This window comes from Notothenia rossii (genome assembly GCF_949606895.1).
Source record: "Notothenia rossii genome assembly, chromosome: 1".
Taxonomy (NCBI): domain Eukaryota; kingdom Metazoa; phylum Chordata; class Actinopteri; order Perciformes; family Nototheniidae; genus Notothenia; species Notothenia rossii.
In genome coordinates, this window is record NC_136912.1 from 21,565,681 (window position 1) to 21,582,180 (window position 16,500).

Consider the following 16,500-nt stretch of genomic DNA (forward strand, 5'->3'; position numbering starts at 1 on the left):
CTGGCTGTACCGACCGAATGTATTGAAAATGGGAGGCACAAGCTGACATGCGTGTTTGTCCTGTTGAGTTACGATTTGGTCGGCACAAACATGTGACATCAACTCGTTCCTAATTGTGATTTTAATGTGCTCCGAGGGGGCTTGTATGGGCACTACCCCCATCCCAAAACACCCCAACATGTAACAGTACGGATACATGTTGTGGCTGACATGTCAAGACATTCACATTGTTGTGGGTTGACAATATGCTACCCAGAAGCCTCTTGTCACACCGAGGGGCCAGTCGCCGCTAATCAGTATCGGCATCATCAGCACAGGGCAATTACGAGGGCGGGCCTTCTACTTTAAAATCACTCATCTTAGTGTGTGTATGCATGTCGTATTTGTGTGTGTTGTTTGCATTGTGCCCATAAGTGTGTGCCGGTGTTTGCGTCTTGTGTCTCGTTACAGGTCAAAAGGCCAGACTCCCACCAGATCGCATCCTGATTAGTCATCTCTTCAGCTGCTTTCTGCAAATTAGCTTACTGGAGTTGTGTTTGTGTGTGTGAGTGAGTGTGTGTGTGTGTGTGTGTGTGTGTGTGTGTGTGTGGGGGGATATATATATATATATATATATATATGGTCAGTAATCAAAATTCTCCCACCCTGCCACCTGCGCTGATGATAATTTGCCACACTACTCTGTCACCCACACAGCCTCATTCCATCCTACTCCATTGCACGCACACATACGCACAAACACACACACATACACACACAAAGTGGTTAAACCTACCCTAGCAAGCCAACTGGAGGTAATTTACCGTAGCTCGGTGGACACATGCCATTTTACTGAACACGTTGCATGGCCCCCTGAGCTTTGTTCCGCTCAGAGTTCTCTCCAACAGAGCAAAGAATGAACAACTGAAGAGACTAAAGCGAGGGAAGAAAAGAACAGGTGAAGAAAAACTAAATGGCCAGGGGAAAAAAGAATGCATAAACTGCTGAGGTTCTTCCAGTGCAGTTATAGCCGCCTGCATAACAAATTGGTATACCTAAATTCATATTAAAACAATTAAAAGGTATATGCATCAGTGCATTTGTATTGCTTTCCAAAAACATCTCATTTTGCCTGTTGATTGTACTTCATCAACAAATATCTTGAACATAATTTCTTCAAATTGAGGTGTTTTACTTATGATACGCATGTTGTATTTCAAAACCTTCACAATTCAATAATCCCATTTGTTTCCACTCTTATTAAGGAGAACATTTACTGTTACAGATAAGAATGAAAAATACAAAAATTAGAATCACTTTTTTGTCCTTTACACACGTTCACATAATATTATTTTAGGAATATGCACAGGGTAGACTACTATTGCAGCATGGACATATTTTAGACTCTGCCTGGAGGCTGAGGGAGTGTAGGGCATCTGGTCTCCTAGTGATAAGCATGTGTGTGTGTGTGTGTGAATGTGGTGGTGTGTGTGAGGGCGCATGCACGTGCATTTGTGCGTGCCGTGCGTTGACAAGGTAGCCCAGTCCGGTCAGCACTCATTAGTGAAAGAGAGAATCCCCGAATGAGGCGTGCTGTGACAGGCAGGACTCTCTCGTTAGGGGACTCTGCGTGCACACACACACACACACACACACACACACACACACACACACACACACACACACACACACACACACACACACACACACACACACACACACACACACACACACACACACACACACACACACACACACACACACACACACACACACACACACACACACACACACACCGGGTCAGACTGCCTGGGTGCACAGAATAAGCCCAACATCAATTAGTTCATGGATGCATGCAATATAGTCTGTGAATGTAGCAGCCCCAGCAACAGCTATGTTAATGCCGACCCTGTAGGAAAAGTAGTTTCAGGGCAGGAAAATATAAAACAGAGAAACCAAGTGACTTCTGGGAACAAAACTGTCCCAGTGTGGTGCCCTAAATAATAGGTAGTCATTGAAATAATAATGAACTGCATTTTAAAAGATTAAACTTTGAATATAATCTTAAAGTATATTGTGTCACAGATGTTGTGAGTCTTATACGCTACAAAGTTTGTTGGCAAAACAGTCTGAAAAGAAGAAAAAAAAGAATGTATATATTTCTGGAATAATTAATTGCCGTCTACCGAGCAGATCGGACTGGGGCAGAGATGGATGGAAACAGTAGGTAAAGGACTTTGATCTAGGGACGGCCATTTGTTTTTGTCTGATCCTGCTTATTAGTTGATGTTTTGCTCAGTTTTATGCAGATGCTGCTTATCTGCCAGGGCGGTCCTCATGGGATATAACTAGCTCAAGATCAGAAATATAGAATCCATTTAAAATATTAAGCTAAATAATTTCATAGTTTTAACCGTGAGTGGGTTCAGATGGAGCATAATATGTTTGCCAAACCATTATGCGATCGTGTGATAATACAAGGTGTAAACGCAACGCATTACTGTATGTTATGATAATTAGCATCATTACTGCCTGTTTATCCATAATATATTAAACAATGAACACATTACGATAATGGAAGGAAACAGGTTAGAGAAAGTGGGCAATGCTTAAGGCGATCGCTATTGTCTATGTAAAAAGGACTCTGTAGATGGAACATGTTTTAACGTCATTATCCAAACATATGGGAGTATGTCGCCCTGCTGAATAATGAACATAACTTGAGTGATTTGAGTTTCGATTCTTCCTGGATCGCTCAAGGCAGTAACACAATTATTGTCTGGTTGAGACATCCTGAGCATGGTGGAAAATGATAGGGTTAATTAACTGATGGGTGAGATGGTGGCGCAGCATACGGGGTGATGGAATAGCTTTTGAATGATGGAACAGTGGAATGCTGTGGCTGGTGGCGTCCTGCCATATGTCAGCGTATGCCTCCTGTGTCTAGATGGGGACAGCTGGTCAGATTGTTCATGTTCAACCGGGTTAGGGACAAATCAATCAAAATGGGGCAGCTTGTTGAGTTGTTTAAGCGGAAAGAAGAATAAAGTCTATCTATTGTGATGCACTATCCATAAATTCAGTTGCAGCTCCTTATGTCGAGAAAAGTTGAATACATTTGTAAGGGCAGCATTTGAGGGTATTTTGTAGACAGTTGGAAAAAAAGAAAGTTGTTGGATTAAGACATTACCATGCTGCCATTTTGACCAGTACGCTATTGAGAAATGTATTTTGTATGTCAAGACACCAAACTGGTTGAATTGATGTCACATGAAAATAAAAGAAACTTCAAACATTGAAGATGCACAGCATGTCCATATTTTTTCTCACAATAGCATAAGTGTTGTTAGATTTTAAACTTGTGAAAAGCAATGTTAGATAAAAAGCGTGCATCAGCTTTTGGTAAGCCTTTCGAGAGTAGCAGTTAATTGTTTTCTGTCAATAGATCAAAGGTTGTATTTTGAACATGAACCAAATAATTACTTTTTAGTCAATACAGATATATTTGTTAGTATTCAGAGCTTAACATTTTAATTCCAGAATATTAAAATTAACTGACTGGATAAAATTGTATTTGCCTATTTTATGCTGGCATGCAAATTGTTTTCCTACAATCACTTGACTAAAATAGATTTCAGCCTGTTTGTTTTTATCACAACAATTTTAAATAGATTTCCAATTTCTAAGATTTATTTTGACAACCCAAAAAGAACAGAGTCAATAAAAGCCCCAGATGACTACACAGTTATTATCATCGTAATTGTCTCTGGTATGGGTCTGTTTCCAGAGATTCAGAGCTGCAGTGTACATGTGCCTCTGGGTATATCTGTCTCTCTGTCCTGTCTGCAGCATGAGGCTTTTTGTCATTATAGATGTTCAGAAGATGCATTATGCATATCTTGTACGTCTCTAGTGGTTATGGAAAGGTCTGCGTCATTCTGAAAAATCTGGCATTCTAACAGCAATAGTTGTAGCTTTCCAAAAATATCTAAGGGCAACGCTGTGCCAAAGCAGATATTCGCCATCACAGCATGGCATGATGGAGATAGCTGGCTATTGTCTTAGTCTCTGCTGGGCCAAAATGATATGGTCACACTGATCAATAGTCTCTGTTACACATGATGTATTTCCCATGGCTCTGGCTGTCAGCTTTACTCCATCTGTCCCCGGCTGTTGCACTTTTCTGCAGTCCCTCTTTCTTAGTGTGACACACATACACACAAATGCTACTTGGCTGGGTATGAGTTCCCTTGAGAACAGTAAACATTTAGGCACAAAACAGAACTGCTGTTACCTTTGAACTACTCCCATGAAAAATTATGTTTATTTAACATCAACTATGTTGATTGCAAAAGGACAAAAGGTGATTCAATGACCCTTGTGAATCATTAAAATATGAGAACAACATACACCTCCGTTTTGTACAGATAATATGCATAAATCTAATAGTTTTTCATAGTACACATTTTTATTTTGGAGTGAAGAAGGATATTGAGTTAATTGTCGGTTGATCGAGTGGGCGAAAGAGCGAGTGATTGAACAATTCTGGTCAGCTTAATCAGTTTAGAAAAAGATAGAGACATGGTGCCTACCAGTCTGTCACTGCTATATCTAATCTTTGAGACCATGCTCTTATTAATTGTTTATCGCTGATAGACCATGAAATGAACAATTAGATTGGAACATCAATACATTTCACACTTTGATGCTGATGCGGAATTTCAAGTGAAGTGAAACCTAATACAGGCAGAAGCATCATTATGCTGGCATTAGGCACCAACTTGTTGTGTTTCTCTAAAAGCGCTTAGTATTACATTTCCTTTACATATTTTAATTAATCTGCATATGGTCTATTGTTTACCGTTATTGTTAGTGTTTATTCAGTATCATTTTGGCTGTTTTGGAGCTATAAATGCTACAGAAATATGTGTTTTTGTGCATTAGAACCAGTTAGAGCTTAATGTGAGATAAATTAGGACACTTAAATCAATAGAAAAAGGAAGAACAACTTAATGAAATCCCTAAAGCCCCTGTCACACTGTCCCAAAATTGACACCAGATGGACACACGATAAAGGAAATGTTCAAATTCGGCTCTGATCGTAACAACATTGGGACCATTTTTGAGGGCATCTTAATCCATCGTATGACCTTCAGTGGAGTTTCTCAGGCTCCGGCCGCAACTTCGTGAGCGGTGGCAAAATCTTTGGCATGCCAAAAAAGTGCCGAAGGACCTTGCGAAGGTTCATTTTCGTGTTGAATTTGTGTGTCCATTTTGCCCTTCGTAAAGGCACTCGTGTGGGCATCTTGTCAAATTGTGTCATCTTCGTCTGATCATCGGTGCCATCAGGCATTTTCCCCCCCACGAAGACAATACGAAGGAAACAAGAAGCTGCCCGATTTTCTTAGGAAGGCAACACGACTACGTGAAGCCCTAGCAATACCGTCGTGTAGCCATCGTATTATAGTACGATGACATTGAGATTGCATTTATGGCACAACAAAATCATGTAAACATATTATGTAAATAACCCAATTTGTGTTCTGTGAAACTAAAAGGATATTACATTGTTTTTGTTACTTTCATTGCAGTTGTCTTAAATGTAATTTAGGTTAACATCCTGTTTTATTTAGATGCTTTTATTTTGAAGGCGAGTTTATGCTGTTGACAGGAAGTTGTTGTTGCTATGGAAACAACATGAGATAAGTCATATCTTCTAATATACATATCGTAAGGGGCTGAGAGGCAGGGTAGTGGGAGGCACCTACATTCCCAACAGGTGGCTCCAGCCTCTTCCAGTTAGCAGTATTGGAAGCAGGTGTGGAGACCTCACACCTGGTGCTAATCACTCCCTGAAGGGAGACAAAGCACACAGAGTTGCTCAGTTGTGTGTGGCACATGGAGGGAGCAGGAGGCTCCCAGTGTAACGAAACGTTTTTGTGAGCTGGTAAGTCGGTTAGCGGCCCGGCTACGTTAGCCTTTGTTTAATGGAAGGTATTTTTGAGTTTGATTACAATAAAGCCTTTTTTTGGATTTGAACACTGCCTCTGTCGTGATTGCTGCACTACCACTTTCCTCTTTATATGACCAGTCCTGTTACAATATAAAGATGGAGAAAGTATAGAATAAAGTGTATGTTTAAATGTTAGCACCCCCCGGAAGAGGCACAAGCTCTTACGTTGAGTCTGGATACATTCTAAATCATCAGTAAAGTCTACGACCATATTTTCGTGTGTGGTTCGGGTACCATCGTGTGGCCTTCTGTAGGCATCGTACTTGCTTCGGCTGTTGCTTGGCTGTTGACCAAGTTCGGGGCCATCTTCGTGCAAAATTCACAATTCCATATTCGTGTGTCCATCTGGTGTCAATTTCGGGACAGTGTGACAGGGCCTTAACTAATGTGTGTGGGAGTAGAAATATCATAATGTAAATGTTTGAAATCTACTCTGTAACAATGTGCATAATGAAGGGATCAGTTTGATGGTTATCGACCTTATCTCCTACTTTCTTGAAATGTCTAAATATAGAACACTTGTAAATATTCTATATAGGAAGGCACTGTTCACCACCACTCAACCCTAAATCGGATTTTACTTTTTCTCATATTATACCTATTCTTCATAGTTTAAAAAGTTGTTTCATATAGCCGGCATGGATCCTTTGAGTTATTATTATAATGCTTCTTAATCATTCCATGCTCTTTGTATTTCTCTCATCATCGTTTAAGATAATTATTGATTATTATTAGTATTATTAGTGTCTAGTCTACTATGACATGCCTACAGGAAGCTGCATTGACCTAATTGAAGGGCTGTTTGTTAAGGCATTCATCTATAATGCGTATATATAGTAACTGTATATCAGAGAAATAGTTTACTTCCATACATTCACTTTTTAAACGTAATGTTTTAAGCTGTTTTATCGGTATGATCAGTAAGCTCCATTGTTGTTTGAAGGATATATTTCACAGATGCAATTTGCAGTTGGTTGTCTGATATGAAGCTGGCTAAACTGTTTAGGAAATGTCGAAAAAAACAACTTTAATAGCAATTTCACTCATTAGATGTTTAATGGTTGCTAAAGATAATTGCATAAGGAGCTAAGAAATGTAGAAGGACAAATACTGTCTGTTGTGATAGCTTATATATTCCTAATACACGAAGATAAGGCACCGTGTTTAGACGTGGCATCCAAGTGAACACATCCTCTCTGTTTATTTGCAGGCCTGTATGGTGTCAGGAACACTGAGCTGTGAGAAAAACAGCTCACCACAACACCGTCTGGGCTCAGCAGGAAGTACCTCCATATTTACTTCCCGGTCACCCTCAGACGTCATGTGGAACAGATGCCTGCTCTTCGTCTTCACCTTGTTTGCTCCCATTGCCATTGGTAAGTGAAAGACAACATTGAGGCTGCTTTAAGTGCTGTTTTGTTGAACTGCAATTGTTGTATGGTGTTTTAAATATATTTGCTCCGTAATATAAAACCTGATTAGAAAAAATATCTAAATATTTAGTCTTTTTATATAATTGCAAAAAACTATTTTGGTTTATATTATTTTTTAAACAATTTGATACATTCGGTTGATGGTTGATGGTTTTCTTTACAATTGCTCTACCGCTTGCTTCTTATCCTCCTTATCCCGTGAAAGAACGATATCTGGCTCTTCCTCAATATTTTTTAACATCATCTTTTTTATCCGCTCAATGCTCTGTTTCCTTGTGAATGGTTAAAGATGATAGAAAGACAATCCCATTGTCCCCTGCAAAGGACATGCCGTACAAAGTATTTTTAAGACTTTAGATGTACATACATTTATAATCAAATTAATACATATAAATCAGCATCTGAAGAACATAAACATTCATTCTTTATACATTTGATCACAAGTCCTCTCGGGTGTTGGCAAGTTACTTTAACATTAAGATCAATTACTTATTATATATACCTGAACTGATGGAAATACAAAAAAGCTCTTGTGGCAAGGACATGGGGCGCCCGTTAAAGGTATCAGGGCACCCCGAGATGTTGGGTTTGAACTTGTAGGCAGCCTACTGTTGCAGGGTATAATGATTATCTATAAATAGCTTAACGTAAGCCCCGCAAACTGTAGGCAACACTATAATCCTCAAAGCGAAGCCATTATTCATGTAAGGGTTTTTGACATGTCAAAGAAGGAGAAGGACAGGTGTGAATTGTACAATTTACGATGTCTGATACCAATTGACATGGTATTGTTCCTCCTGGCTCACTGTCACACTGTCATGGCTAACTGGGATGCTTGGATAGAACAGAGCCATCTTTAATGTCATTAGTAACACCTGTGCTGGTCTAACTATGAGAAGTCAGCTAAGATAAAGGCTTATTGTAAAAAAACGTTCTAGTCTCCCTAATATCTTCTTAGAAAACAAATTGTACAAGTTTGCTTCTTCAAGTTTAGATTGACTTTATGCAAACAACCAGAAATGAAATAACGGCTCTCGGCTTCGACTACTCATCCATCCACCCCCCCCCCCCCCACACACAAGCACTTCCTCCAAACAGCTGCAAAACCAAGTAAACACTTTGCTCATTTACACAAATCTTCTATCTTATTGCAGTATACATTAATATCTTTCTCTAGATATTCATGCTTTCTCTCTCACACACACACATTCTCACTGCACACACACATGCACACAATGCAGATGCCACCCCAGTAGGCAGTCTGTATGTTTCCTCCTCTCCCCTGTGATGGTGGGCTTTGAAGACTCCAACAGGGAGTGCTGGCCCACTTGGACTTAATCCTATTAATGGCTACTGTCAATCATACCGTTGTGAGGAAAACACACACACGCACACATACACACACCCAAGCATGTAAGTGTTCACTGACATGCATGTGTGCACAGATGATTTACTTTAAATGATGAGATACTGTACACCCACAGGGACACGGATCCTCTCCTAAACACACGCATACACACACACACACACACACACACACACACACACACACACACACACACACACACACACACACACACACACACACACACACACACACACACACACACACACACACACACACACACACACACACACACACACACACACACACACACACACACACACACTAAGAGCTTTGCTTTAACACCAGAAGATGAGTTTCAGTCAAAGGTATTTGCATCAACGTCTAAAGAATAAGTCGACATATGCAAATCATGCTGTTTATACTTAGTAAGGATTAGTTGAAACAAAGACAGTTTAGCTTGAGGACCCACAGCAGCAAGCACTCCATATTTTGCACTGAGCCGTGTTGTGTCATTATTTCAGGGTTATTTGAAGACAAATAAAAGAGAAAAGCAAAGACAGAAATTCACAGTAACATGTTTTTTTCCTTTTGTTACCCGGGGTTCAGAGAACATTTCTGCCTTGTACACTGGTTAACCTGAGATGGCATACTTGTTTATTAATTGGCTTTGAAAACGTTTATTATTGGGATAAATTCCATGTCTCTGCAGAGGACATAATAAAACTGTGGGCATTACTGAGTATTAAAAATAAGGTCGATGTCTTTTCCTGGTAAATTCTGACAAGAAACATGTAGAACAACAACAACCAACTATGTATTAGTCATTTCGCAATACATTTGAGCCTATCTGTGGTAGGCTATTCCTATTTCAAAATGAGATGATACTTAAAATATCTGTGAACTGTAGTTTTAGGTGTGAAAGAATAACCTACACTTCAATATAAGTATATTGTCCAGGGTCAATACTAATAATGAAACCCAGCTTTATATTCTGGATAAATAGTTTTAAACAGTTGCACTCTAACATAGAGGAAAAAGATCAGATTTTGCAGGCAGTATTTGTTAGTAGATTTAACTCATTTTTATTTTCTCATGGGATACACTGAAAGCAGGAAAAACAACATATCAAATGTTGCCAGCCATATCCTTATTTTTGCGCTTTAAAAATGTGGTGGGATTTGTATAACTCATAAGACCCACTTTGCAGACACCAGCAGCGGCCAAATGCTTTGGCAGTTCAAGTGAGAGATCACCTTTTAAATCTCTCTCCTCTTCCCTCTCACCCTCTCCTTCTTTCCATCTATCCACCTCTTTCGCCACTCTCTTGTTCTTGGCCCAAATGTAAAAATCGATATCCTTTTGTTTCAGCCCCCTGAGGCAATGAGAGTGTCTGAATAAGATTGTCTGTACGGTCTGGGCCTGCCAAGTTTCTGTCACCACTTACACAACTAATGACAGACAGATTAACATGCACTTGCCAGTTTACACACGTTATTGCATGTGTGCAAAGACAAAGGCTAAATATTGGCGCGTTCATGTGTGTATTGGGTCTCTATCAAAATGGGCTTTGTGATTGCACCTACTAGTTTGGGAAAAAAAAGTGACAGAGATATGCAGAGCGAGTTCTTTAGAGGCAGGCGAAACAAAGTGCATGTTTTATTGGTGAGGCAGATGATATAAATAGGTAAAGTAAACGGTGACAGACGAGACAGGACAGTTTGTGCGAGTCAGAGAATTTACTGCCGCTCATGAAGGCTGAGTGGCTTTTAATTGGAATACAGATAGACCCCTTATTTTAATTGTGTGTATGTGTGAGAGTGTGTGAGTGTCATAATGCTCTCTTTATGCCCAGCGGGAACCCTGTGAGGCAAAACTGTAAGACATCTGATCCAAAGCCAGTCTAGACGCCTGCCTTACAATACGGTGTATTGATCCACCACGCTTCAATTAACCCTCTGTTCAAAAATTACATTCATGCTCACGAAGGCGGACATGATGCATTGAGAAACGTATTAACTAACAATCATAAACACAACACAACACAATAATGACCCACTGCCCTAAGCACTCCCCTCACACACACACAAAATGTCCTTCAAATCTTCAACCACTATCAAGAAACATATCGCATCTGAAAGTATGCTTAAAGTCTAATCATAGCCTGTAGTCCAACCCAGTCTCATGGCATTTCGTGTTCACCAACACGATTTTTAATCTATTGATTCGTGTTCACCAACACGATTTTCCCCTTTTTTTCGTGTTGCACAGCACGATTTTAAAAGCAATGTATTTCTACTGGTAATGTGTTTCGTGCCTGCAGCACGTCTTTTTCTCCGGTCGGGTCGTGGAAGACCGGAAGCTGTGTGGTTCATAAAAACATGTTCTTACTCAATATCAAGCCACAATTATTGCTTTTATTTTAAATCTTATAATTTCGGACTTTTGTTTCCTTTTCTCTGAGGAAAATAAATGGGGCTCAGAGCCTCAGAACACTGAAATCTGTATTTTTTCAATCTTTTTTTCCTTCTAATTTGTTATTCTTTTCAAAATAACACACTGTTATTTACTCACCAATAACACACAATTATCCTTGCTTTTATTTATTGGTTTAATTCCATAATCTCGGGCTTTGTTGGCATCCTTCAGGAACTGAATTTCAAAATAAAAATAACCGGAAACAGACGTAGGCATTTCGAGCGCTTACCCAAGATCCTCAGCTATGGTTTAAGCTCGCTGATTGGATGTTTTAGCCGCAATGCATGCTGGGATTTGGTGTTTATATGATATGAAATCCGGAAAACATTTTAAAAGAATAAAATAATACTTAATTCCGAGTGTTCTTGGTTTTCTCTTTGAAAGTCATCACATAACGGCATTGTAATACACGGTCCGGCTACATTACATATTACAGATCTGCCGTAGTTCTTTATTTATAGAGCCCTGATTAGAAGACCTTTGGAAAAACTGGAAGAAATGCCGCCGAAACTGAATACTTAACGTGAATCATAAATATATCAACAATTAAACAACATCTTCAATTTCTCTTCACACAATACGTCTCCTTGCAGTATCAACCTTAATTCGGCTGACTTTTATATTTGATCTAATTCGTAGATAGGTTATATGTACACCATAACGGTGCACAGCTGATATAAAAGGATTTTCTTTGAATATAAGAATGTAAATACTGAGTCTGAAATAGTATAGCAATATGCTATAAAATTATGTGAAAACATGAATAAAACTACACATCTTCAGATGTTGTACATACATAAGTGTCCTACACTGATAATACACAGTTATTATAGCTGTGTGTACCTTGTGTGCACCGCCTAGTGGTTAAAGCACGTTATTTAATTATTGTTTTTATGTGTTATATTTGATAAAAAAAATATTAAGAGTACATACTTTCATAGGGGGAAAGTAGAAGGTCTGTGATAGAAATATAGAATATAAAAAATCAAGAAGATACTGTAAGTGATCTCTACAATAAAACAGCTTAGTGCCAGATGTACAAAGATATTAATAGGAGGATGTGCAAAACAGAAAAAAAACGAATTAACCTTTATTTAAACATTGAATAATACTTTAGATTAAGGTCCTCTTTTAAATAAGAAAAACACTTTGGGGGTATCTACAGATAAATATTAAGCCTGACAAAGTACTTAACGTCTAATATATTGCTTTCCTGCAATGTTAACTATGTTGAAGCACTTGTTTTAACTGATATTATACATATGAATTATACTCTTATGTATGTAGATAGTATAAGAAATGTGCAGAATATGACAGTTTAATGGTGGAGGTACAAACCCATGTTGATAGATGTCTTGTAATGTGCTGTTGAGGAACCTGTGACCCAAGATTTTCATTCATTGCATACACCGTAGTTTTGTATATGATAGGTCAATAACCTTTGAAAATCTTGAAATCTTGAAAGGGATGTGCAAAATAGCCATTATACAGTCTTTAATGAACTATTAGTAGAGAATAACGAGTAATGAATATACTTTATTACTCGTTTCCATTCATGTCAATTGCAGATAAATGTTTAGTCTTCTCAAGCACCAACTATCAAATATCTCTCCTGATTGTTGGCAATTGGCAATCAGGTTAACCTCTGAATTGTGGAGTAGAATTACAAAGTAACAATGAGCTGTCATGTGGGTATATATTAATGCTGCGCATTATGGACACAAGCGATTTTCACCCATTTATTAATTATATGTTTTACATTTGATAACACCAATGTGTTTAATACTGCAACTTCTAATTGTGGGAAAAACGAAAACGTTCAGTAGAGACGTCCCATGGAACATTTTGCGAAACACAATAGCCAGCATGTGTAGTTCTGGGGGGGGCGTTCGATTCCAGTTTTGGATAGTCTGGCGTGGTTTTGTTCCATTTCAAACAGCTGTTTGACGCTCGGCGTAACCTTGGCGCACTGCCACTCCAACATCCAATCCCAGCGCTTGAAGATTAATCACGGGGACTGTAGTCCTAAACGATAGCTGGGGATTATGGGTAGTGTAGTGTCTTCGGCCATGCTAAACTCCTAGAGGCCTACGTCTGTTTCCGGTTATTTTTATTTTGAAATTCAGTTCCTGAGGGACACCAAAAAAGCCAGAGATTATGGAATGAAACCAATAAATAAAAGCAAGGATAATTGTGTGTTATTGGTGAGTAAATAACAGTGTGTCATTTTGAAAAGAATAACAAATTAGAAGGAAAAAAAGATTTAAAAATACAGATTTCAGTATTCTGAGGCTCTGAGCCCCATTTATTTTCCTCACAGACGGAAACAAAAGTCAGAAATTATACGATTTAAAATAAAAGCAATAATTGTGGCTTGATATTGAGTAAGAACATGTTTTTATGAACCACACAGCTTCCGGTCTTCCACGACCCGACCAGAGAAAAAGACGTGTTGCAGGTACGAAACACATTACCAGTAGAAATACATTGCTTTTAAAATCGTGCTGTGCAACACGAAAAAAAGGAGAAAATCGTGTTGGTGAACACTAATCAATAGATTAAAAATCGTGTTGGTGAACACGAAATGCCATGAGACTGGGTTGTGTACATGTAGTCATATCAGAGGTTGCGCTAGACTTTTTCGCTGCCCGTCATTTTGCCGTACAGGATCGTAACATTTCCGTCAAAATCCAGTATTACCGAACTCTTTAGTTCTCATGAACTAAGTACAGATCGCGTTCACACCGGAATAAGTTCCTGGGGGAGGATTAGGCAAATGAAGCCGCTGACGTCATTTCTTCTTCTTCTGCTTTGGGTTTACTGGCAGGCCGCAAACAATTTCACAGCGTATACTGCCACCCGAAGTCCCCGGCCGGAAGTCCCCGGAGTTGGGGACTGGCTTCAGTAGAAGCTGCTGGGACTCCAAGCAGCTTCTACTGAAGCCTTCCGCCAGAACGCCGACACCTCCTCATCTCCACCGCTCCCATGTTTTCTTTTGTGTTGCCATAAGTTAGTCTCTCTACGTTTCTGCGCTGGGCTAATGCTAATGCTAATAATGCGAATGCGAGGATAATAAAATGGCGGCTTCACAAAACTTTTTGGGAGTTTTACGGGGCGTGGTTTGCATTCCGCCCAGCCATAGGAACCTTTTTCTCCCATGAAAGTACCTGCTCTATAAAGGGGGTAAAAAAGGTTCTGATAAACTAATTTTAGTTCCGGCTCTTTTTGGTGTGAATGCGACATTTCGGAACTATATTGGAACTAAAGTGGGAAAAGTGCTGCGGTGTGAATTTGGCTATAGACGCAAAATATTCGGTTAATACGACCTCTGAGTCATATACGTGTGTGTGTGTGTGTGTGTGTGTGTGTGTGTGTGTGTGTGTGTGTGTGTGTGTGTGTGTGTGTGTGTGTGTGTGTGTGTGTGTGTGTTCATTATAAGGGATATGTTCAGTAAATGTCACTTATATATCAGTCTTATCTCTAAGCTAGCGCCTGTTATTATCGATGTAGTGCCCTCAGGTACCAGCACCACACACTTTTCTCCCTCTCCATGTTATCCCTCAGACCTTTTTTATGTGTAGGCCTACATATGTGTGTGTGTGTGTGTGTGTGTGTGTGTGTGTGTGTGTGTGTGTGTGTGTGTGTGTGTGTGTGTGTGTGTGTGTGTGTGTGTGTGTGTGTGTGTGTGTGTGTGTGTGTGTGTGTGTGTGTTAGTGTGTGTGTGTGTGTGTGTGTGTGTGTGTGTGTGTGTGTGTATGTGTGTGTGTGTATGTGTGTGTGTGTGTGTGTGTGTGTGTGTGTGTGTGTGTGTGTGTGTGTGTGTGTGTGTGTGTGTGTGTGTGTGTGTGTGTGTGTGTGTGTGTGTGTGTGTGTGTGTGTGTCTGTGTGTATGTGTGTGTGATGTTGTGAAGGGCAGTATTAAGAAGAGCCCGAGTCGAGTGTCATTGAGCTCATTCAGATTCTTTGCTGCATTCGTGTAACCATGACGCCCCTTCAGCCAATGAGGGAGCCAAGGGAGGGAGGACAGGGTTGCTATGGTTATCATGACAGGGAGAGCAAGTAAGGTGGTGCCGGGCCTCGGATGTTATAGGTCTGTGTGATAAATTGCGGTTAGTCGCCTTTTCAATGGGTTTGTGTTCACACGTATGCGAACATGTGTATGTGCATTTAACAAAACTTGACAAGATTAATTCTACAATACAAATAAAAGCGATGGAGCAACAAGCAGTCACGATCACTGGGCGTGTAGCCACATCCTAATATATTTCATTTGTTTACTCAACAGGGACAATGTGTATTATGTATATTGCACTAGATATAGCTAAAATTCTCAGATGAGGTCCAAATATAATGCTGTGTAAAAATAAACACAATCAAATCTACCTTACAATAAAAGGAGGAGAGCTAAACAAAACAAGCAAACACCTGAGCTGATAACCTATCTATCTATCAAGGGAGGATGCCTGATGCTCCCAGGGCTCACTGCTCTCAAGAAACAGAGAATAACAAAAACCAAGCTGCGCCACAACAACCAATATCCCTGGGTACATCCAGCCCCAGACCATCAATATCAAAGCATGCTACTGTCATCAAAAGATCTAATCTGGTCTTGTACACATAAGTAACAGGATAATAAAACAAACAAAAGAGCCATATTTGTTTAATTTATTTCATTAGGTTGAAAAGAAATCAGTGTGGGTACCATGCTTTACTTTTAGTTTTTGGGATGGTAATGGAGTTTTATATCAAATATACATCATGCAAATAATTGTAAGCAGGATAATATAAGATACCTGAATTTAAGTTAGATTTCAAAGAAGATAAACTAACCCATGCTTTATCGTTTAACATATTCGTTGTCTAGCAATAACTCATGCAAACTATGTTACATTGACTGATTAATAATCAACACAATTATTCTACTAAGATAGGTACCACACATGGCAAAAAGTGATACAATGACATACTGGTTGACCTCAAGAGATCAATTTAACATCACATTAAATGATATGAGGAGTCAGCAGGAAAGGCTATGTGTTATTGATAACATCAAAAATGTCTATATTCCTAGCAGTTGAGTAGGTTTAGATTACAGGTGTTGGAACATGGCATACTGGATACTTGATGGAAATTAGCCCTCTTTAAGGACATTTGTTTCAACTAGGCTTTTAACAATGACAATGTCAAAAAGGTCGGCCATGTACAAGGTCTGAGATGTGATAGCATCACCTGTTGCAAGGTGAGGCATGCTA

General features: G+C 39.4%; 1 protein-coding gene across 8 annotated transcripts in view; it reads left to right on the forward strand.

Moving 5' to 3' along the window:
• The first annotated feature begins 7,182 nt into the window (after positions 1-7,182).
• adgrl3.1 (adhesion G protein-coupled receptor L3.1) overlaps positions 7,183-16,500 on the forward strand; it is an 88,612-nt gene continuing 79,294 nt past the window's right edge. For all 8 annotated transcript variants that reach the window (XM_079668290.1, XM_079668292.1, XM_079668293.1 and 5 more), the window contains exon 1: positions 7,183-7,368. In XM_079668290.1, the coding sequence (XP_079524416.1) occupies positions 7,209-7,368 (160 nt within the window). In that variant the 5' untranslated portion in view covers positions 7,183-7,208. The remainder of the gene's footprint in view (positions 7,369-16,500) is intronic.